Source organism: Blennius ocellaris (assembly GCF_963422515.1).
Source record: "Blennius ocellaris genome assembly, chromosome: 4".
Classification (NCBI taxonomy): domain Eukaryota; kingdom Metazoa; phylum Chordata; class Actinopteri; order Blenniiformes; family Blenniidae; genus Blennius; species Blennius ocellaris.
The window spans coordinates 26,049,666-26,074,537 of record NC_137653.1 but is presented as its reverse complement, the minus strand read 5'-3'; the positions used below and the strand labels follow the sequence as shown (position 1 = coordinate 26,074,537).

General features: G+C 43.5%; 1 protein-coding gene across 1 annotated transcript in view; it reads left to right on the top strand.

The window, feature by feature from the left end:
• The first annotated feature begins 6,334 nt into the window (after window positions 1-6,334).
• LOC308129221 (protein-glutamine gamma-glutamyltransferase E-like) overlaps window positions 6,335-24,872 on the top strand; it is a 62,857-nt gene continuing 44,319 nt past the window's right edge. The window contains exons 1-15 of the mRNA XM_080495064.1: window positions 6,335-6,433; window positions 12,569-12,739; window positions 14,800-15,054; window positions 15,197-15,315; window positions 15,396-15,524; window positions 15,709-15,886; window positions 16,010-16,145; window positions 16,513-16,622; window positions 16,873-16,988; window positions 17,113-17,245; window positions 17,736-17,908; window positions 17,986-18,160; window positions 18,274-18,437; window positions 20,844-20,977; window positions 21,679-23,543. Of these exons, the coding sequence (XP_080351190.1) occupies window positions 6,409-6,433; window positions 12,569-12,739; window positions 14,800-15,054; window positions 15,197-15,315; window positions 15,396-15,524; window positions 15,709-15,886; window positions 16,010-16,145; window positions 16,513-16,622; window positions 16,873-16,988; window positions 17,113-17,245; window positions 17,736-17,908; window positions 17,986-18,160; window positions 18,274-18,437; window positions 20,844-20,977; window positions 21,679-21,826 (2,166 nt within the window). The 5' untranslated portion in view covers window positions 6,335-6,408 and the 3' untranslated portion in view covers window positions 21,827-23,543. The remainder of the gene's footprint in view (window positions 6,434-12,568; window positions 12,740-14,799; window positions 15,055-15,196; window positions 15,316-15,395; window positions 15,525-15,708; window positions 15,887-16,009; window positions 16,146-16,512; window positions 16,623-16,872; window positions 16,989-17,112; window positions 17,246-17,735; window positions 17,909-17,985; window positions 18,161-18,273; window positions 18,438-20,843; window positions 20,978-21,678; window positions 23,544-24,872) is intronic.

Sequence of the window (24,872 nt, the reverse complement as noted above, 5' to 3'; positions counted from 1 at the left end):
ATTTTTGGAAAAAATAGCGGACATTTTGCTGAAAGCCTCTAAAATATGTGAATAACGGCCGTCACTACTTGTCACCGTCTAATTTTGCTTAAATTCCTTTTTTTGTTTCCCGCCAAAATATAGCGATTCATCGGCCTGGAGTATAAAACTCGCAACTGACTTCTGGTTTGGTTTACAGAGTGGAGGGATTTTATTTCCAAGATGCTGAGGGGTTATATGTGCAGAACAAATATGGACCAGCGATCGATCTAATATTTAATCTCCAAAATGTTTTGGACACCCACATTTTTGGGGATTTTTTTGGGACGCCCAAAACACCGATTCCTGCCTCAAACCGTGCTCTCCGCTCTCCCTGCTGCCTGGCGTCGTGTGATACTCCGAATACTTGCACATCGCTGCATCCCTCATAAAGACAAAAGAGCCTTTTCTTTCAGATTTGCATTGCAGGTAGTTAAAGTTTCAACACGACAGACTGTACCTGGCGAGTCCAGGTCTCTGGTCTGTTTGAGTTTGAACTTCTTGAACGTCTCAGCCGAGACATGGAGAGAAGTTCTGCTCGTCACTGTTGCATAACACATGAAAAAAAAAACCTGTTCTCTGCTCCTCAGGTGTCTAAATTGGCTGCACTTTTAAAGAAAGTTCTGGAGATTGTCAGGTAAGAAGGATTCACCCGCAGGCCGGCGCGGGGGAGGAGGGGGGGGGGGGGGGGGGGGGAGGGGGAGGGGGAGGAGGCTGTAGGTTTGGATGTAAAGTCGGGAACGGCAAATGTCCTCAGGGGAAGAAATGTTGTTGGGTGTGTCTGATGTAACCGGTACGTTTGTAGGCAGTGACTGAGAGGAATGGTCATGTGACCCCCCCCCACCCCCCACCCCCCTCCCCCTGGTCCTGTCCGTCCTGCAGGTCCAGCCACGTGTGCGGAGAGTCGGAGCTGACCTGGATCCAGTTCTTAGACGGAGCCGTCGACCACAACCAGCAGAAAGCCAGAGACCTGATCCAGGAGGACAGTTAGTGTGTGTGTGTGTGTGTGTGTGTGTGTGTGTGTGTGTGTGTGTGTGTGTGTGTGTGTGTGTGTGTGTGTGTGTGTGTGTGTGTGTGTGTGTGTGTGTGTGTGTGTGTGTGTGTGTGTGTGAGACAATATCAGTGTGTACTGAAACACATGCATATAATAAAAGCATCATGTCTCAGCATGAGCGCGAGTCGTCAATCATGTGACTTGTTACTTTGGGCACCGATTCATGTTTTGTTTTTGTTTTTTTAAACAGTGGAGCTGAATTTGATTTCCTGCCAATTCCACCTGCAGCCTTTCATACAGGCAACATGTATAAAGAGCTCCTCCTGTGATATTAATCTAAACGACTCTTCAGTGGAAATGAGTGTTAAACTGTTGCTACGTTTGGTGGAATCTGTTCCTGGGCCTTCGTGTCCTGGAGCCTCGACATCATCACTCTGGTCACACCCACTGAGGCCTCACACCCATTTCTCCTGCAATAAAAAGCCTGTTGTTACACAATTTACTTTTTTCTCTCGTAATTCAGTACCAACACCCAGATTAACCAGCATCTTCCTCCTCTAACATCACATTATAGAGCATCTTCCTCCTCTAACATCCAGATTATAGAGCGTTGTCTTCCTCTAACATCAGATTATAGAGCTTCTTCTTCCTGTAACATCAGATTATACAGCATCTTCCTCTAACATCCAGATTATAGAGCATCTTCCTCCTGTAACATCAGATTATAGAGCATCTTCCTCCTCTAACATCAGATTATAGAACATCCTCCTCTAACATCAGATTATAGAGCATCTTCCTCCTCTAACATCAGATTATAGAGCATCTTCCTCCTCTAACATCCAGATTATAGAGCATCTTCCTCCTCTAACATCCAGATTATAGCTTTCTGAATGTAATTCAATTCTATCTAATGTCTCCAGCCTCTAATGAGCGACTGAATTAAAAAAATAAAAGTCTTGTAATCTTCAATGAGGTGATTACACTATAAAGTATTGAATGAAAGCCGAGATTACATTTACCAATTGAGTAATCCATAATTATGGGTACTTTGCACACCTCTGCAGACACAGAAACGAGATCTTTTCTCATGCCTGCTGGTTTTTCCGTGATTCATTCGTGTGTCATTGTTAACCGACAGGTTTGCTTCCCTGTCAGCTGTTTGGACCTTTACTAAAACGTCCCGGTGCAGCGCGGCGTGTCCTCCCACACGTGTCTGAGCCGTTAATCTAACATGATTTATGACCGGAGAATCCCCTCCGGGTACTTCCTGTACGTTTAATGACCTGCGTAGAATTTTAACATGATTGTGTTTTCAATCCTCCCGTCATGTACGGTGGAAATGCCAAGAGTCTCCTGAATATAGGTTAAAAGTTCATGGAAGTTGTGCCACTTCTCAAGGCCGTGTCTCCTCTCACAAGCAATGAGCACGTAATGCTTTACTGCAGGGGCGTCAAACTCTTTTTAGTTGAGGGGCCACGTCCAACCTAACCGGACCTCTGGAGGCCCAACAAGTCCAACAGAACATATTAAACTGCAGATATGGACAAATGTCAAAGTCTTTCCTTCTTTTGATCCTTTTGTAACTGCAAGAATTTGTCTATTCTGAAATATACAGATTAAAGTTAATCAGATAATATTATATTTGCACAAAACAAAAGCACATTATACCTGTACACCTGTATCTGGATATCATGTTTTTATTCAGGATTAAAACAATTTGTCATCATCTGGACATTGTTTTGAGTTTACGTGTCTAAAGTATAACTTCACATAAGTTGGACTCATTGTTTTATTGTGAAAGGTGTTGCGTTATGTGAACCTCCACAGACGCATTAATGTTGAAGGTCAAATTCTGACCAAGGGCGGTTTTGAATGTCATTTTTGCCAATCGGGTGTTTTTTGATCAGCCTCTGTCAGTTTTCATTTTTATACTTCACACTTCTAAATCATTTGGCCGGATTAGATCCTCTGGCGGGCCGGTTGTGGCCCCCGGGCCTCAAGTTTGACACCCCTGCTTTACTGTGTTAAAGGTACCTAAAAGTATTGGAATAGAAATTGAATGCCACATACAACCTCAGTAGATCTCTGAGGCTGGTCAGGTGAGAATGATAATGAACAAATACACACACACATCCACAATTTTCATTTCATTTTAAAAAAGTTCACCCTGAAACTGTCGAATGTTCTCTTTTTTGCAAACTTCTTTTTTTTTTATTTCCCTTCCGTCAATGTGTTTGTGGCGATGAGCCGGTGGATTCAGACGGGCGAGCCGACTCACTCCTCACACCTGCACTAGTTTTCCTCAAAGCACTTCCTGCGCAGCTTGAAACTAAAAGCAGACCGGCGAGTCTATGGGGTGATATTTGTGCCAACATTCTGAGCGAGCGATGGGAAAATTTGAGCACCAAAAAATTTATTGTGCAAGCACACTAATAGCATTTTGAGGAAATATTTAAATTGCACAAAGAAAAACTTGACATTGCACGATCAAAAATAATTTCTGCGCTCAGATTCTTCCTCTGCGTGCTCAACCTCTCTCTCTCTCTCGCTCGCTCAAATCTCTCCACCTCCGCTCAAGTCCTGCTGTGCGCTCGCTCAAAATGTGCAAAGCCCAAATGTGACAGACACGGTTGTCCACCAATCACAGAAATTTGGGGCGGGCGTGGAACTCTGATTGGTTCGGATTCTGGAAGTGCCTCATAACCAACGAAGAAGAAGAAGAAGAAGACGAAGAAGAAGAAGAAGAAGAGGGGAAAACAAACTGCGGGGGAAAACATGTTGTAATCCAGGATCATTATCTTTAGTTTTCCTTATTTCTGTTTTCCCCCGCAGTTTGTTTTTCCCTCTTCTTCTTCGTTGGTAATGAGGCACTTCCAGAAACCGAAGTAACCAATCAGAATTCAACGCCCGCCCCAAATTTCTGTGATTGGTGGACAACCGTGTCTGTCACATTTGGGCTTTGCACATTTTGAGCGAGCGCACAGCAGGACTTGAGCGGAGGTGGAGAGATTTGAGCGAGCGAGAGAAAGAGAGAGGTTGAGCGCGAGAGAGAGAGAGGTTGAGCGCGCAGAGGAAGAATCTGAGCGCAGAAATTATTTTTGAGCGTGTAATCTCAAGTTTGTCTTTGTGCAATTTAAATATTTCCTCAAAATGCTATTAGTGTGCTTGCACAATTAATTTTTTGGCGCTCAAATTTTCCCATCGCTCGCTCAGAATTTTGGCAGAAATATAACCCCGTACAAGTCAGGTCACATCAAACACGTTACACAACAACAACAACAAAAACAAAAACAGGGCGAATCCGCCGTCGCTGCTTCGTCTGGTGGAAGATTCCAACTCTCCGGCCTGGATTATTGACATCTCAGCTGAGGGGTGAAGCCGAGTTGAACGCTGCGATCAAAGTGAAGGATTCCCTGGTGAAACTGAAGCGCTAGGCCAGTCTGGTACTATTCCACTAAACTCCTGTTTACTGTCGGAGGAGAGCCACTTGAACTCATGTTGGACTGAACAAGACTGTTCATAAAACAGCTGAAGAGAGCTTCTCTCTCCTCTCCTCATGTTCTCGAAAACAACAGGCTCCGATTGGTCACTATTTCACTAAACTCCTGTTTACTGCAGGAAGGGACTGCGTCACATATGGTTGCTCCTCCCAACATTATTATCAGCACTTTATGGGTTTATGTCATTTCTTTAAGTTGAGCCGAAGTTGCCGTTTGTACGGCGACGGTGCAGGTGAAAACGCATCGGGGTTTTTTTTTTGGCATTTTGCGTTTGAGAAGATTCACGTTGAAAACGCCGTCCGTTCACTTGGAATTCGACCGAAGAATCCCTACAAACTCCGACGTTTCAGTGGACGGACGACCAAGTTGGATCGTTGCTACGGCGACTGTCAAAGTAAAACAAGTCATGTGCGTAACAACTCGTTACGTTTCAGAAAAGTTGCTTTTTCCACAGTCGGATCATTTTGCAAAAAGTTGGAGCCATTTTTTTTTTTTTTCTTTCCTTAAAGTTGCTTTTTCATGAGCTCAAAGCATCTTCGTCATATAAACAGACGCCCAACAATACTTTTACGTTTTCACTTGTAAACGCAGCCCAGAAGTCACAGGTTCACTGAGTACATAATGAAGTTGTGTGTGTGTGTGTGTGTGTGTGTGTGTGTGTGTGTGTGTGTGTGTGTGTGTGTGTGTGTGTGCGTGCGTGCGTGCGTGTGTGTGTGTGTTTATGGAGTTGTTGTGACATGCGCTGCATTCTTACTGGCTTTTATTCTTACCTTGTCCGACCTGTAATGGTCTCACCTCACCTGCCCCTCTCAGTGACTGGGTGTGTGTTTATGCATGGGTTTCTTTTCCTGACAGGTTTCATTGCCTTCAGGCTCAACCTCTTCCTGTAACATCATGTTTGAAATCTCGGTTTAAGGCTTCCAGTCTCTGCGGAGGGCAAAGGTGACCCTTGTTTAGGTCCATTATGGTCAGTTGAAGTACTAAATCACTATTTGAAAGAGAGAACATAACAACCCAGATCTCAGTATATTTTACTTGGAGTTCTTATTCTTTTGCTATTTCTACTTAGTTAAGGTTAGTGAAGAGTCTACATAATATTGTACATAATTATTTATCTTATTTTATTCTTTTCTTTTCTTTTCTTAGACTTATCCTATTTTATTTATTTTTTTATTCTTTGCTCTCTGTGTGCTGTTCCTGTCCTGTTAAAGCTGCTGAAACTCAAATTTCCCTGAGGGAGTCATCCCAAGGGATTAATAAAGTGAATCTGAATCAGAATCTGAATTTGATAGTTGAGTTAATTACACACTAATGAAGCTCATTATAGACACACATATCAGAACAAACATCGTTACCAAGCAAATTGATTAAAAAACAATGTTTTAAACCACCGAGTGGCAGAATCCAGTGTATTAGGTGTGATGAGTAAAGAGGAACATGCTCTAAAATTGTTATAAGTAGCTCGGAAACGATTCTGACAGTACCCACGAATAAATATCATTATAGATGCCGATATCGATACAAACACACCTCTGCCAATCAAAATATAAGAAAGAATACCTTCAACAAACTGCTGTTTTCTGCAGCAAGAAGTCATTAAAAAACAAAGTTTCTTTTCTCAGACTCCACTGCATCGTGGAGGAGGAACATGCTCTAGAATTGCAATCATGCCTCGGTTCAATGATCACATTTTTGAGCGACGCTCACTGGATTGAAGGGAAATAATTCAGCAGTTGTGGCAGTGAGGAAAGGGTTAACCGATGGGTTCCTGTGGCTGGGTTGGGAGTGACAGGACTTTTTAAAGGTGATCGGCCTGCTGGAGCCGCCTGACAGTGAAGCTGGGAGCCGGTCGGACACACTGCTTCTCCCCCCACCTGAGACACCAAACCTGCCAGCATGGAGACGGAGCCCAAACCCACCTGTGAGTACCAAACACCTGAACACCAGGTGTGACCGCTTCACCTGTATCAACCGAAGCTCCAGGTCTGAATGAAGGAGCCAAACTCACTCGTTCTCTCATTTCTTGTTTTCCTGCACAATTTGTTTTATTTAGTTTTTTCTTAAATGTTGTTCTTTAAGGATGTTTGTTTTATTTTGAGAGTGAAAAGCTAATCCAGGTCAGTGTGACATCACATGGTCCCAGTGGCTTTTCAGGTTTCTCCTCCATGTACTTCAAAAGCTGCTTCCAAGAGGAAAACAATAGAATTTTTCATTTTTTCACACGACGAGCGCAAACACCCCACGCAGAAAGTCGTACATCTCTTGAAATTGTGCAGCCAAGGAAAATTACATAATAGTACGCTATTTAGGGATCGGCTTCAGAAAGAGGAAATGACCTGCAGGTTTAAACTCAACCTGCTGAGAACTGACTTTCAGATTTTAACCCACATTTTGGTTAATCTGACAGATTTGAGCATTTTGCATGTGGGAAACGTGACTCAAGCGACACACACACCAAACTTTGAGTCACTTTAAGTTTTGTGTAAATGTACCTTTTGTGTTGATGTGAAGGAAGATTCAAGTGCCGACATCAAACAAGCCCCAACACACCTGCAGAGCAACAGCAGCTTGTTAATGCACGCACACACACACACACACACACACAGGGCCGCCCCTGGCCAAGTGGGGGTCCTTAGCAGGATTTTATTTTGGGGGCCCCCTTCCAATAACATAATAATAATAATAATAATTATTATTATTACTATTATTATTGTATTGACGTTTGGAAGCCATCTCTCTCTCTCTCTCTCGCTCTCTCTCTCTCTCTCTCTCTCTCTCTCTCTACTCTCCACCTGTAAACAACTGCCTGCCGGCCCATCTGACCGCTGATTGGTCAGATGGTGATGCTTCGCCCTTTCGTCTCTTTATTCTCTCTCTCTCTCTCTCTCTCTCTCTCTCTCTCTCTCTCTCTCTCTCTCTCTCTCTCTCCTGCCTCAGGCTGACTTGGTGGCGGTGTTCTATGCGCCTCTCGGCAAAATGCACCCACATCCTTTGCGCATTTGCAGATTATGATGATACTTTAATGATCCCGAGGGAAATTCAATTCACTTGCGCAAAATGGGGCCCCCCATGGATCGCGGGGCCCTACGCACAGCGTGTGTTCTGCGTGTAGGGAGGGGCGGGCCTGCACACACACACACACACACACACACACACACACACACACACACACACACACACACACACACACACACACACACACACACACACACACACACACACACACACACACAGATGCACCAGGTTGACTTTTATTTTGGAGTAAACTTTTGCAGAAAACCAAAGTGAAGTTTCTAAACTACGAATCACAAAATATGTAACGTTTCTCAGATGATTTAAGTTTTGTTCTTTGCCATGTGGAAGAATAAAGTTTTAAATTGACTCCGGAAGCCACAACCGCAGCCAAACATATGACTCGTCCTCTCTTTAGTATTTCAATGTGTGAAAAGTTACTTAACTGCAAATTTGGGTTAGCAAAGACAAAGCAAGACATGAGAAAAGGAGAAAAAAAAACAAAAAACAGAATAGACAATTTAACTGATTTGTTTTGCTTTAATGACGTCCTCCTGGCTCACCGTTGTGGCAATGAGCTGGTTCTTCTTCTGCTGGACTTCACTGCTGCATTCGTCACAATGGATCAGGATCAGGATCGGGATCAGGATCAGGATAGGGATCAGGATAGGGATCGGGATCAGGATAGGGATCGGGATAGGGATCAGGATCGGGATCAGGATCAGGATAGGAATCAGGATCAGGATAGGGATCAGGATCGGGATCGGGATCGGGATCGGGATTGGGATTGGGATCAGGATAGGGATCGGGATCAGGATCAGGATCAGGATCAGGACGCCTGCATGGTTTAGGTCCAGCCATGTTCTGAATCCTCCTCCGATCCACTTTCATACGGGGTCCCACAGGGCTCAATTCTCAGGCCTCCTTGCTTTTCCCACTGTGGGACAGCCAGACTCATGTCTCGTTAAAGAAGAACCATGATTCTCACTGACGCCTCGTGATGTTAAAACCCGGATGGCCTTTGAACCCTCGACCAATAGAACTGCAGTATGAAACGACGTCCTTCAAGCTCGCTTTGTGAAATTCACATCACAGGTTGGCCTCCTTTTCTGATCCACGACCGCCGTCCATCTTCGCGTCCTTTTCTTGGGGGGGGGGGGGGGATTTCTCTCCAAATACCAATTTCACATTTTTTTCAAAAAAAAAAGCCGCTGTCAGCTGTGAGAGCAGTGTGTTGAAGAGTAATCATGTATAAATACTCTTCGCCAATAGATGGCAGCACAGAACTTTGCCGTTGAAATCGAAACTGACAGACGTCAGTCTGGTTAATGTTAATCTGCACCACCTGCGGCTGCTCCCATCTTGTATCAAAGTACTGTGTCAGTGGCAGTGATGGAGAAGTTTTAGAAAAGGAAGAATGTGAACCAGGATCTCAGCTCTTCATCCATCAGGTCCAGGTTTCACACTGAGGGAGGCACTATTAAAAAAAGAAATTGGGAAATACTTTTTTTCTGTATTTATTTGATTCCTGTTGATAAAACTTTGATGAGAATGACTTTATATTGTTAATATAGGCTACAGAGTTTCACATTTTAACATTTTCGGGTGGTGGTGTGCCTCCAGATTTTTCCAAACAAAAAAGTGTGCCTTGGCTCAAAAAGGTTGAAAAACACTGCTCTAAATGATGGAAGGAGCCACCACTCTGCATCAGACAAGCCCCTTCACTCTACATTTTCAAAATGTATTTTAAAACCCACTGCACTTTAAACCCAGCTCGAGACTCTTGCCTTTTAATTGTATTTTTATTATTATTATTATTATTATTTGTACTTTATGTTTTCATGTCTATTTACCTGCAGCACTTTATTACAGCTGACGGGTTGGGTTTTTTTTTTCTTCTTCTTCTTCTTCTTTTCTCCTAATGACCTGATTGTGTGCAGGAGGAAACTGGTTATTAGACTTTCTGTCTAATGTTTGCTCAATGTGGCAGTCAGTTGGTTGCAGGTTCGACCCTGCAGGGCGTGCGTCTCACTCAGTAGCTCGTGCAGGACCGGCGTCCGTCGTGGAGTTTGCATGTTCTCAAATAACGATTCTGTTATGAAATACTGGATATGTGACCTTTCTAAAAGCGGCAGGTACAAAGAGGTAGTGTACACTGGTTAGATAACGTCAACATACCTGCAGTAACATCAAAGTATTTATGAGGTTTTCTCAAGCACACAAAAGCCCCAGAGGAAACACACCCAGCAGCGAAAACACCATCTGGGATCCCTGCTTGTCTGTCAAAACTCAAACTCACACACACACTTAATAGAGAATACTGAACAGGATCAATAAATAAAACTAAAAACAAACATACAATACACACAGATATTTACAGATTATTTTCACAATGGCCTTGTACCAACTTTATTGAAATGAGTTGCTGCCATCAAATGTATAAAACAAAAAAAGAAGCAAATATCGTCCCAAGTGTAAATGTTTGATATAAAATGATTTTTTTCTGCTTTGATTAACATTTAACACATATTTCTTTTGAAAACATCGATACACGTGAACGCCAACCTTTGCCTTCCTGCAAAACGGAATTCTTCATGATTAAAGCGTCAGTTGATCATTTAATCGGACGATGTTTGATTACGTTAAAAATACTGGGTGAGTTTCAATCACATCTGCTTCACATAATCTGGTAATCTGCACTGTGCACGTACATCTAATACAAGTTAATGTAAGGTCATTTGCTACCTGTTTGCTGGTTCGATTCCCACAGGCGACAGGTTATCACCTCCTCAGCTTTGCGTTCACACTGCAGCGTTTTGAAAATGGAACCATGTCGTAGTTAGTATGTTGGGCCACCAGTTGGTGGCACACACACACACACACGCACACGCACACGCACACGCACACGCACACGCACACGCACACACGCACACGCACACGCAGAGATACACTCTATACATATTAACAATGGGAGAACACAGACATTCGAGTACACATATGACCAAGTTGGATTGTTATTACGGTGACTGCCAAAATAAAATTCCCAGGGGTACGTCCGAAAAGTCCCTCCTATATCCTTACCTATGGTCACGGGGTTAAGGAAAGGTGTTCGGAGGCTTCCTAAAGCCGTTAGTAGAAAGGCCATCACGTTGGTGTGGCAGTCGGACCGCTCACTTAGTGATGTCATAGTAATGCGACAGCGTGACGTCTGGCGTAGCGGGGAAAGAACTACAAGTTTTCTAAAATGGACTACAAAAAGCACATTTGGGTTTCAGATGATTCAAAGTTGTTCGATGCAGATTATTGCTTTGGTAACTTACATGATATGCATCTTTTTTCCGCCAGCGTCATTTTCTGTAAATGCTCAGAAGAGCAGGTCCCTTTAACTGTTGTTGCCGCAAGGAATTGTGGGGCAACATGAGCTCCCCTCCTTTGATAAAAGATACATCAGTGCTATCCAAAGCTAAAGGAGGCTCTGAAGGAAGCAACAAGTCTCCTTTCCTTTGCTTATTGAGAATTCAGGCCATTCTTATCATGGCCACTAGACAAAACACTTCCGGGGTTCAGGAAAAGTCCATGGATAAGGAGTTTGGAGGGACATTTCAGACGTACCCCAGGAGAATATGGACTGGGAGTCATGACACCACGGAGGAAACTTTGACACTGATCACTTTGCTTTTTTCACTTGAGAACATTGTGTAGACGGGAGCTCAGGCTTTCTGAGAGGAGAGGGCGGGAATTAGTCCCTCCCTCATATACTCACAGCTGGATTCAGGCTGTGGAGCCGACCGGCCTAACCGACTGCCACACATCAAACTTGTTGCGTAAGTTGGGCAAAACAGTGTTTTTTGCTTGTGACCTCATTTCAGTGGGTCTGTCAAGTTTTCACCCTTTGCTGCAGGAACACAAAGCAGACCAGTGAGGTTTCCGTCCTTCTGATTCACACACGTCCTCCTTGACGTCGTAACTCCGCCCCAGCTCTTTCTGCACTCTATGGAGGGTGTTTACACCCTGCTCCGCCTCGCCCTCACCTACTTTCTGCACCTGCTGTGCCAACTGCCCGGCGTCCAACATGCCGAGGCAGGTTCCACCCACTCCAGCTCTCTGGCTGTTTGCTTTAGCGCTACAAGAAGTGGATTTAATGATCGAGAGTCTAACCTGTAAGGCAAACTATATTCAAACTGAGTATCCAGGCTTTTGTCGTTGTTGTGTTTCTTCTTAGAGCTCATGTAGACGGCCCACCACGGCCATAGTAAAGGGTTCTTCTGTGCATGCTCAGCCGGGCCAATCAGAACAAGGTTTCCCCCATGGTGACTCCCAGTCCATATTCTCCTGGGACTTAGTACTTTTATTTCTCGAATGTCCGTGTTCTCCAATCGTTAATGTTTGTATGTGCGTGGTTTCATTACAAAAACAACCAAGAGCACCCACTGGTGGTCTAACATGAAAAATACACCTTTTCGGAGTTTCTTTGTGAACAGATATCGTTTTTAAAACTTCGCTGTGTAAATGTAAAATCTTCCTAAAACTAAAACTGCAAAAACAATGTGTTTTCACTTGGAACATCATTACGAGGGTGCAGAGGTTTTTTTTTTTTTTTAATTCCTAATCCAACCTCACAACTGAGATTTCTTAATTTCTACGGAAAGTTCACCCTGTGTGGGTTTTCTATAAGTACCATGTTTTTCACACTATAAATCCCACTTATTTTTTTTTGTTATGTAGATTAGATTCGGAAGACACTTGTATCTCAAAATGTACTTGTACATACCACCTGTGACCACTAGATGTCTCTGTATGACAACAGAAAGCTTCTATAGTGCCACAGAAAACCTCCTTGATTGCTGTATTTAGCAGAGCAAGAAAACATGTTGCCGAAAAAAGAAAGATTTACACAGTAGAATATAAAGTAAAAGGATCAAATGTGCAGAAGGAGAGCAGCAGAAAGAATTCAGAATGTGTGACAAGAAGGGAACACAAAGAAGTGTGGGCTAAATTCACAGACGTTGACCTTGTGTGTGTATTTTTTGTGTTTTTCTTCCAGTTTTGAAGGGAGTGTATCTCTTCAATGGGTCCAACAACATAGCCCACCACACGGATGAAATCACCTTCAGGAAGCTGATCGTCCGCCGAGGCCAGAACTTCATCATGTCCATCAGACTCAACGGGGCCTTCAACCCCAGCGTCAACCCGCTCACCATCACGGCTCAGACCGGTCAGCTCACTTCTCAAAAACACCCGCTTTCATTGCTTCTGCACAAGTTCTAGCCATGTTTCTTCCATTGCTGTATAAAGGCAAAACGTTTCTAGAACAAAAAGGTTGTGGTGGTTACATTACCATTTTAATATTTCAACTTCGATACAGTTTGTGATTTAAAGAGGAAACACATGAAGCGTGACACATGAAATTGTAGTTTTTTTTCTTATTTCGGGATTTGCAGCAGCTCATTTCCAGCTTTGTTTTTTTTTATTTTTAAAGCAAACTATTTAAATAAGTTCTTCCCCTGTTGTACATCTGGGGGCAGTGTTGAGTCCACTCCTTGTTTGTTGCTAGCTACGGTGAAATGGGTCAACCGTGTTTCCTCTCATTCAGATGACTTAAGTCATTGACACCGAGGAAACTATTCCAATAAAATACCTTCTAATGAGCTTGGTGCATGCGTGAAATGTATGGCACAGAGGATAATTAATACTCGTGGATGTTTATTTGGCACACACCTGTACCTTTGACATTCCACTGTCATTTTTATATAAGCCCCAAAGGCCTCATGGCATGTTTGTGTGGAGTATATTATTACTCCTTTAAATCCAGCCTACATCCATTTACAAACTATTAGACAGTGTCTCATTGTTGTAAGATCCGGCTTTTCTGGATCCGTCGTGCCATCGTTCACCTCATAAACCCAATGAACCCGAACACACCTCATGCTCGCAGCAACACACCCACCACTGCATAATAGTGAATGTATTTGTGAATTGAATGGTGTGTCTGGTCGATGAGACATTTAAATCCATGGTTTGAGAAATTAGAGCAAAAGCACCTTGTGTGGTTAATTTATGCAGCACTGGTGGTCATATTCCACTATATATATATATATATTTTTTTTTTTTTTTTTTTTTTTTTATAACATTTTATAGGACATATAGTATATATCCCATTTTTGGAGAGCAAAAAAAAAAGCCAAGGATTTCCCATTTTGATGAGTATAAAGGTGGTTGGGCTGCTCAAGTTACGACCTTTTGTCGAGGACACTGCGATTTAAGTCTGAGGCATAAAAGCTGGTGACAGTGGATGTTTTTTATTTTTTTAAATAAAAGCCAAGGTTGGAACGTCAGGCTTATAAAGAAGCCGGTTGCATAATGTATATCCAGTCAAGGTGAGTAAATATCAAGGTGGAGTCGGGTATTTAGTGGGTGAGGACTGGTAGACGTCTGGGAGAAAGAAAAAAAATACAATGTTCACAAATGAGCTGTTTGGTCTGTTCAGGACTTTGAAAGAAGACCTTTAGTGGTCCTTGTTAGTGGTCCCTTCCCACTGATGACTTTTATCAGTTGATAATTAAAGGGGTCATATTTTGCAAAATTCCATTTCTAAAGGTTTTCCAGCAGTACTAATCGTCTCCACACCTGGAACGACGCCCCAGAAGTGAAGACAGTGTGTCCTCTCTCCCCCTGGCTTGTTGCAGGTTTTAAAAAGTGTGTTGCTTCAACCAGCCAATCAGAAATCAAACCCTATATAGTGTCATCGGGGGTTTAGCCAATCACAATCAAGGTAGGCTCCTCCCCTTTGACACCTGCTCTGGCACATGGCACCACGAAAGGAACCACTTCCTCCTCTTCCCAAGATGGGCATGTGTGGGCGGAGCCAGTCCAGCTCACACAGACACAGTAGATTCTGAATGTAGCTCCTATGATCCAATATTCTGATGGAGGAGGATCAAGGAGGAGCTGGAAACTTTGAAACATTTTTGGACCAATGAGACCAAGAGGAAGTGTCAGTATCAAAAAATCCATACTTCCTTCACCACACTTGTCTGTAAATAAGATATTTACATGATAGTTACCGACCTTCATGTTTGGAGCTGAGATAAAGTCTTTTTTTGAAAGAAAGTACCACTCTGTACTCTGTTTTGCTTTTCTCATAAATATGAGGTTACCTTGAGACATTAAGCTTTATTTTTTTCGAGATAAACTATTATTGGTGTTGTAACATCATGTCAGACCACAGCTATGGTTCTATGGATGATAGACTCCCTCGGTGGCTCCATTCTCTAGGAGAACATCCGAGCGAAGACCTGGGGACCATGTCATCCTTCAGTATCCCAGACAACGTGGGACGCACATCGTCGGCAAAGGTGGCGTGGAAGGCAGACCTCCAGAGTTACTCCCCGATAAAAAGGGGCGTCTTGACTGTCTTCATTATGCCTCCCGCCAACTGCCCCATCGGCAAGTACAAGTTGCTCGCCAAATACAAGGGAGAGGAGGCTCATCTGGCGGACCTGGTGGTCCTCTTCAACCCCTGGTCTCCTGGTAGGTTTCTCATCTCCCCGTCAAGTTATCTGTGAGCATTATTTCATCAGATCCCAGGTTAATGTGACCTGGGAGAGAAATACGGTGTCTGAGTCGCAGAGAACTCGATCCATTGAAACGATACGATTCACTCTCTTTGTAGAGGACACCGTGTATTTGGCCTTCGAGAAGAAGAAGAAAGAGTACGTGCTGAACGAACAGGGAGTGATTTATAAAGGGAGTGCCAACTACATCATGTCCATGGACTGGGACTTTGGACAGGTATGCACACAAAAGCACACACACACACATTTAACAGGAATGGAGGACCAACTTCTCTTTTTGTTGTCTCCCGAGTCCAGTTCGAGGAGGACATGGTGGACATCTGTATGACGATCTTGGACAAGAGCCTGAGCTACAAGGAAGACCCAGCTGGCGACGTCGCTAAGCGTGCCGACCCCATCCACGTGAGCCGCGTGCTCAGCGCCATGGTAGGACATATAAAGAATCCTTCTGATCTCCACCGGAACCTCAGGTTCTCTTTCTTTAAACTGTTGATATTAGGTTCTGAATTGGAGTTTTGAAACGACCTGGTGAAGAAAACGATAATCTTTCTGAACTGATGTTACGGCCTCAGTTTCACTGTGTTGGCTGAAAGTTTCCGTTTCATTCCAGGTCAATAGTCTACAAGATCAGGGCATCGTGGAAGGAAACTGGGGTGGCGACTATGATGACGGTTTCTCACCGGGACACTGGAATGGCAGCCATGCCATCTTGAGCAAGTGGTACAAGAGCGAGTTTGAACCGGTCAAATATGGACAGTGTTGGGTGTTCGCCGGTGTCCTGTGCTCAGGTAAGGTGCCCCTCCCCCGCTCGCACCCTGAACAACATGGAGACGGACGTTCAATCGATTGATCTACCGGCTGGCTGACTGTGTGGCGAGCGGTTGATTGATTGATTGACCGATTGCTTGCAGTGATGCGCCTGTTGGGAATCCCCAGCCGCGTGATCACCAACTTCACATCTGCTCACGACGTGGACAGGAATCTGGTGGTCGATACGATCTACTCAGAAGACGGGATGGTGGAGAGGGAGAGGAATGACAGCATCTGGTGAGAATTAAAAAGGTTTTCATCAGCGAGAATTTAAATTGAAAGAAATATATACTGTATATGAAGAATGAAATAATTATGGTCATTGGAGCAGTCATCTTGAGTAGGATGGACTGGTAATTGTGCCATAATAACCTTTAAATTTCAACTTTAAGCAGAGTACATGTGATGAAAATATCAACATTTTTCTGAAATGAGAAACAACTACTACATAAACTATAATAATCTCAACATAAAGTGAATTTCAATGAAATATTCTGGTGCAAAATACAGTGAAACTACCCCAAAAACTTATAGCCACTGCATTACGTTTGTTTGTTTGTTTGTTTGTTTGTTTGTTTGTTTGTTTGTTTGTTTGTCTTTAAAGGAATTATCATGTTTGGGTGGAGGGATGGTTCAAAAGACCAGATCTGTCAGAAAAAGGCGAGTATGATGGCTGGCAGGTTGTGGATTCAACACCTCAGGAGTACAGTGATGGTACGTTTTTTTTTTCTTGGGGGGGGGTTGTGTTTTTGCAATATGCAAATGAATTAATTAGTGATTCATATAATATTAATTTATTATTACGAATAGATTTCCCTTCTGATAGCTACATTTCACAAAAAATGACTAAAATGTTTAATGTACATATCAGCTAAATGGTTCTTCCAGCAAAAGTTTAATAAAGGTGATTTTAACAGACTTGTGTTTGTTTCATGCATGTTGTTGTTTCTCACTTGTTTCGCAGGGATTTTACGCTGTGGCCCATCCTCCGTCAAAGCCATCAAGCAAGGAAGGACGGATCTAAATTTCGACACCCCGTTCGTGTTTGCCGAGGTGAACGCAGACTGCATCGACTGGGTGGTGAGTGAGCAGAGCTGCAGCCCCCTGAGGCTTCACTTTCTCATTTCGAGATGAAACCCGATAGGACTTCCGGTCCTCAACCAGTCACTGACAGTTTCCTGCTCTGCTCTGCTCGCCTCCTCAGATCACTGGTGAAGAGGAGACTGATCTCTACAAAGTCAACTCCGACACCAAGAGAGTCGGACAGAACATCTCCACCAAGGCGGTCGGATCCAAACACAGGAGAGACGTAACGGACCATTACAAGTTCAAGGAGGGTGTGTAGCATTAGGTGCTAATGGTGCAATATGTGCAATATTGTTTGACAAAATGTGGTAGATAATTACACAATGAGTTGAAAATGTATTAAACTATTATATATTGCACCATCATTACATGATCAAGCATGCTGTGTGACGGCTGAAATTCACCTTCCTTCGCTAACCTCGGTATGAGACGTTGTTTAAATGACAATGAGTCACTTAAGGGTTAATGAGTCCCTCTTCTCATTGTAAACAGGAGTTTAGTAGAGTAGTAGCCTTGAGATGAACAGTGCTAATGCTCATTGAACCTCTCTAGAGGCGGGTGTGGATGAATGGGAAGGTTCGGCAGTGCAGAGTAGGAAGTCGTCCTGATAGAGAATCAGGTGAAACGGTATCTGTTGATGGTTTCAGGAGATGAGATGGAGGTAGACGATCCACTCAAAGACAAAAAGAAAGGACAAAACAAAAACAGTAGCAGGGTCATGAAAATCCATCTCCTCCACAGGAACGTCGGAGGAGAGGGTTGTCTTCAGGACCGCTGTAAATAGAGACTACACCCGAGTGGATGAGTCGGCTAGTGACGAAGAAGAAAATAGTGAAGCTGAAGAAGTCGATAACCCAAACGAAACCCCGGTTGTTGAGACTCCACCACCGGAACTGACTATACGATTTGAAGAGGTACATCTCGCCAATCCCAGACTTTCTTGTTTCCTTCATTGTTCCTGTCTGGATCGTGGATGTGCTGCGTGTTTCAGGCGACGCAGCCAGTGAACGGTAAAGATGTGAGCATGATTCTGGTGCTGCACAGTGAGAGCACCGTCCCCAGAGACCTGACCATCAACATCAGCGTCCAGGCCATGAAGTACAACGGCGTGCTGTCCGGAAACATCCAGAGCGAGAAGATCTCCAAAACTCTGCTGCCTGGACAAGGTGGCTCCTCTGTTCTGTTTTGTTATGGAGAAGCACATTTGCTCCAAGCCTCCACATGCACTGGGGACGGTGAACCAACCCAACGTTGTCCTTGTTTCTGTCGTCTCTTCCAGAATTGTCCTTCCCCATCGTGGTCCCGTATTCGGTCTACCACAAGCACATGGTGAAAAGTGAGAGCATGAAGATCGATGCCATCGTGTCGGAGAAAGACGTGCCAGACCACACGTACCTGGCCGAGTGTGACGTGGTGCTGCTGGAACCCGAGGTCACAGTCACCGTGAGTAGATCACCACCAGAGGCCGGCCTGGATCGCTGGATTGTCACGTCTCCTCTTGACAACATGCAGGCTGCAGTTAGCACTCTGACTGTCTCTAGTGGCGGCATCAGTAGAGCGGTCGTCTCCCAATAGGAAGCTTGCAGGTTCGGTTCCCATCGCCACCTGTCCACATGCCCAAGTGTCCTTGAGCAAGACACTGAACTCCAAATTCCTCCCATTGGAGTGACGACGCCTTGCAGCCTCCATTGGTGTGTGAACGTGTGTGTGAATGTGATTAATGATGTAAAGTGCTTTGGGGCTGCTCATGCAGTTTAAAAGTGCTATATAAAGGAAGTCCATTGTCTACCTCACGGTGACAATGTCCCGGTTTGAGGTCTTTCTGTGTGGGTTTTCTCCTGGTACTAGTCTCCTAGATCAAGATCAACTGGTAAAGTGTACGTGGGTAGATTTGTATAGTATTCTGTATGTAGGTAGGTACAGTATAATGTAGATAGGTAGGTATAGTGTAATGTAGGTAGGTGGGTAGGTAGGTAGGTAGGTAAAGTATAATGTAGGTAGGTAGGTATAGTATAATATAGGTAGGTAGGTACAGTCTAATGTAGATAGGTAGGTATAGTATAATGTAGGTATATAGGTACAGTATAATCTAGGTAGGTAGTTAGGTATAGTATAATGTAGGTAGGTAGGTAGGTAGGTAGGTAGGTAGGTAGGTAGGTAGGTAGGTAGGTAGGTAGGTAGGTAGGTAGATAGGTAGGTAGGTAGGTAGGTAGGTAGATACAGTACAATGTAGATAGGTAGGTACAGTATAATGTAGGTAGGTAGGTAGGTAGGTAGGTAGATACAGTATAATGTAGATAGGTAGGTACAGTATAATGTAGGTAGGTAGGTACAGTACAATGTAGATAGGTAGGTATAGTATAATGTAGGTAGGTAGGTAGGTAGGTAGGTAGGTAGGTAGGTAGGTAGGTAGGTAGGTAGGTAGGTAGGTAGGTAGATACAGTACAATGTAGATAGGTAGGTACAGTATAATGTAGGTAGGTAGGTAGTGTCGTGGATTTTTGATGAATTGCAGTCCTGGGCCAAGTGCAACGTCAGTAGTCTTCCACGAGCATATGACAATAATTCTCTAACTATATTGATACTCAGCTGGTCTACAAAACAAAGAAAACAGGCTGGGAGATGAGATCTGGATGCAAACAGAGTTGTATTGCTAAAACCCGGAGCCCAGGTCGACCAGTGGACACAAAGTCAGTACTTCTCGGTTCAGTCTTTAAATACACTCCTTCGGGGTCGTCCCCCTCCCATCATACACATCCCCTTTTCTTCTTGATCATTCAACGTTAGTTTGGAAAGAACCGTGTTTCTTCATAATGCACATAATGCGTGTGAGAGGCCCCTCCTTAGCGTTCTTCCGTTCATTGTATGTTTCAATGGTGTTCGTCATCTGGCTTTAGTCCGGGTTTTTCCATGGCTGTACTGGGATACAGTTATAATTGACTTCTGGTCTTTCCACGGCCTGAGATTGATTTTTGGTCCTTCCACGGCTATTCTGAGACACGGTTATAATTGTTCCAGCTTGCTTTCCATTTCCAAAAACATTTATAATCTTGTTACATTGTTTTGGTTCAATCATTATGCATAGTATGTTCGAATACACAGGCACTCAAAATGGTATTACAGAAAAGGATAGTTATTCAACAGTAGGTAGGTAGGTACAGTATAATGTAGATAGGTAGGTACAGTATAATGTAGATAGGTAGGTATAGTATAATGTAGGTAGGTAGGTATAGTATAATCTAGGTAGGTAAGTAGGTACAGAGTAATGTAGGTAGGTAGGCAGGTATAGTATAATGTTGGTAGGTAGGCACAGTATAATATAGGTAGGTAGGTAGGTAGTTATAGTATAATGTAGGTATGTAGGTAGGTATAGTATAATGTAGGTAGGTAGGTAGGTACAGTATAATCTAGGTAGGTATTGTATAATGTAGGTAGGTACAGTATTATATAGGTAGGTAGTCTACCTGTGTGGGAGAGATCTAGTATAAGTAGGAAGGTATAGTCAGTATTAGGCAGACTAGGTAGTCAACTATAGTATAGGTAGGCAGGTGTATTATCAGATGGTACGTATATTAAATTCCATTGAGTACAATATTGGTATTTAGATTTAGTATAGGAAATCACTCTAGGTATAGCATTGGTTGATGGGTGCAGTATTGATATTGAGGCAGATTATCTAGTCAACTTAATTGGTTATTGTAGAGGTAGTTGAGAGTTGGGTAGGGTATTGGCAGATATGTACAGTATTAGTAATTAGTATAGTCAGTAGTCAAGTATGGTCGAGGTGGGCAGGTGACGTCCATCATTGTGTTGACAGTAGATGTATAAAGTATGACTGGTGTGTTTCAGGTGAATGAGGAGGTCAAGATGTTCCGCAGGGCGATGGCGGAGGTCATCTTTGAGAACCCGGTGGAGGAGAGGCTGACCGACTGCGTTCTGACCGTCAGCGGGAGCGGCCTGTTGAAAGACGACTTTGTATGCAAGTGAGTGTGATTTTTAATTAACCTTTACTCACCATTTGGGCCAAAATGGACCCATTTTGACGTTTGACACCAGTAAAAACTAATTGGGCAATCAGCTGTTGTGTTTTCACACGGTGAGGTAAAGCAAGGCCTTTCATTTGAAAATGACGTTCGTTTGCACGGAAAACGGCTGAAATGCTGAAAATGATGTAGTTAGTATGATGGGCCACTAGTGGGTGCTGTTTGTTTTTTGTAATGAAACCACACGCAAGGAACAATGAGCTCTAAATGTTAACAGTGGGAGAACACAGACATTCTATTGGACAGACCACCAAGTTGGATTGTCAAAATGAAAGCACCCAGGAGAATATTTTCTTCTGATTGTCTCTACTGAGCATGTGCAGAATGACCAGTGGCAGCGTTTCCGCCATTTACAAGGAGCCTGAGAATTTTTTTCAAATAATTGCGTTTTCGCCAGTTTCCGCTGAGAAAAGTTGCGCCTTGGGAGACATTCTCAAAAAGTTTTGTTCTCAGCGGCTCGGAGCACCGTTGCCGTGTGAACAGACACACGAAACGCAATGAAAGTATTGCGTTTTCACGATGAGAGCCTCATCTAAAGGTCCCGAAGGCACGAAACACAAATGTCACGTTAATTCCACATGATGGTTTCAGGCCCGTTATCAAACTGTGCCTGAGCTGCTCCTTGTTTATGTCGCCGGCAGACTTCCAGATCTGAGGTCGGACAACCGGGTCCGTGTCAAGGTGTACTTTGTCCCCTACAAGAAGGGAGAACGGAATCTCCTGGTTGACTTTGACTGCTCCGAATTCAGAGACATCAAGGCCAGCGCCGCCATCACCGTCATCCCCTGAGCGCCGCCGCGTCTCACCGCACCTCCTGTTTCCTGTCTCACTTCTTTTCTTCTTCTGGGAGAGTGTAATGTGTTGATTGCCCGGCGTGTGAACGTAGGACGGCCAGAGCCGTGGGTGTGTTTTTCCCGCTGCAATGCTTTGGTGTTTTCCCAACACTGTGGATGAGAGTTCTTCTTGTACGCTGCCAGATGTGTGTGTGTGTCTTGCTGCTGCTGCTGCTTTCCAACAACACCAAACAAATGGAGCCCATAAACACTTTCTCTTTTTAAAAGTTCAACTTGGCGTGCTCTCCAATGAAGGACACAGAAAATCACGGAAAAAAGGTGCTTTCCAAGCAAACACTTCTGTTTTTTTTTTTCTTAAAGGTGTACAGGAGGATTTTCCCGAATTTTAGGAAAGAACCGCCCTCTCCACCTTTTGAAAAAATGCACATGCGCAACGCTGTACCTGCTCCCGAGACGGAACGCCTACTAAAACGTGTGCGAGAGACATGCACGAGCCCAGTTCTCGTCGTGCACGCTCTGTTTACAAGTCACAAGTCGGCATCGCTCACACAAGCTGACTTTACAAGAAGATTTGCACTTTTTCCACTATGTCAGACTCGCCACCGGTAAGTGAAAGTCTATTTACGACAAGCAAACCTTTTTAAAAGCTGAAGGCATAGCTCACCATATACACCTGAAAGCGCGCATGCGCAGAAAGTGAAAACTAATAGATCCACGCTACCTAGGCACGAGCACGTACGACGGCCTTACGTAATATATCACCAGAATGATTGACAATTGGGAGGACCAATAGTCTTGATGATCCACCCGGAAAAAGAACATCCTCTTGTACACCTTTAAGTTGTTATTCCAATTCAATGTGCAGCTGCTTCCGTCCAACAGACTTTAAAGTGACTCGTTTTGGGATCCAGTTCTCCGTCAACACAGTGTTACAACTGAAAACGCATCATTTTTTGTTTCAGACATGTTTTGACAACGATGTAGTGAGCATGGTGGGCCACTAGTGGGCGCCTGTTGGTTGTTTGTGGAATGAAACAACACACACACAGGTGCGCGAGAGAACAATACGCCATGAAGAAGAACTATTTACTTCAGCTCTAGTTGTGCATGCGAGTGGAGCCGCTTCCCCGTTTCTACTGAGACGTTTTCAAAAACGTGTGTTTTCAGTGACTCCGAGCTCCGTTGTCACTCAAACGGACGCCCAAAATGCAATGAAAGTTTTGTGTTTTCACTTAAAAACGTTAGCAGTGCAGTGTGAGTTCAGCCAAAAGTCATCAAGCTACTGAAGTCGAAGTGCTTGACGAGTTAATATAACGTCCATTTAAATTGTAATATGTGGTTCTCCTTCACATGCTTCATGAGACGCCGTTCCACATTCCTGATGTGGAAGTGTGTGAGACCGCCACTCGACGTTTTACCACCTTTGTGAGAAAGTGTGATTATCAGTGTGAACCAACCATATGAGACAGTTTACATCACAGACACACACCTGCTTTATCTGCGTACATTAACCTGCAGCTTTGTCAGAGCCGTCCGCTTGTTTTCTGAGTGGGGTCGGAAACTGAAACTCCCTCACTCACACTCACACACACACACACACACACACACACACACACACACACACACACACACACACACACACACACACACACACACACACACACACACACACACACACACACACACACACACACACACATTTTGAAACCCAGGTTCATGTGTCTCCTAACAAGAGGTTGAATGCTGCTTATCAGTGAACTTTGTTTTAAACAACTTCTTGGAGTGTCCAGCTGAGTGGGATGATGTTAAAGTGCCTCCTAGTGGTTCAAAACAAGTCTATTTTCTCAGGTTGTTCTGTGTTTCTAAATGTTCTGGGAAAGCAAATAAAAAGCTTTATGGAGGGTCGAGGGATGCCTGTGTCTTTCTTGATAACCTGAGAATCTGAGGGATCTTTGGACTTTTTTCTATGTTTTATATGTAAAATAGATGATTTGCCCATTTATTGGTTTCATCTAAGTCTTATTGTTGCCCAACATAGTAATACAGGACACACATACATATAAATATAAATACATGCATACATGTGGTTCCTTGTTTTTTTTATTGTGTATAGAACTTTGAGGAAGAAAAAAAATGATTTAAAGATTTTTCAGATAGATCTCTAGAGTTCAAAAGCTCAAACTCGCTGCAGATGATTTTCTTTACCTTCTTTGTTCTCGATGTAAAAAGGTTGAAACTAAATCTTATGGAATTTTCCACATTTTCCACATATCTTATACTCACCTTTAAATCCTCAATTCGGGCGTCTCATTTTCCACCAAAGTATTGAAAGTTATCCAAACTTTCAACATATCAACCACCAACTGAAACTTTCCGATTTTATTTTGTATAGATATATCTATGTCCAAATTAAATAAAATAAATACTGCATTCCAACCAGGAAATAAAACCTACAAGTCAACGAATGATCTAAATCTATTAAAGGCACTTATAAATTCATATTTGTTATATTCTATTGACTTTTGGGGACGTCAAAGAAATCTTTCCAACACATTTTTCCACTGAGAAATGGAAAGTATCGACCTAAACATTTTTCAAAAAGGGAATCTAAAAACAAAAGTAAAATACAGATGTGTAAATTAAGAATTGTTGTTAATTATTTTTAGTTAAACATAATTGAACCCACACCTCAACTGGAGGAACTCGTCAATCATCGGGTGGAGCCTCCAGTGTCACTCCCAGTGCCTCCGGTCCGCCAAGTCCATCTCCGATTCCCATTCTCCGGCTCCGGCTCCTCCTGATCTGACTGCGGTTCCCTCGGAGTATCATGAGCTGGCACCAATTTTCAGTAAGGACCTCGCTCAAACTCTCCCTCCTCACCGGCCCTATGATTGCTCCATCAACCTGCTTCCAGGGGCTCCGCTGCCGGCGGTGCGCCTCTATAACATCTCACGTCCCGAGAAGGAGGCGATGGAGACCTACATACAGGAGTCATTTTCCACTCATCATCTGGACGGACCATAAAAACCTGGAGTACCTTC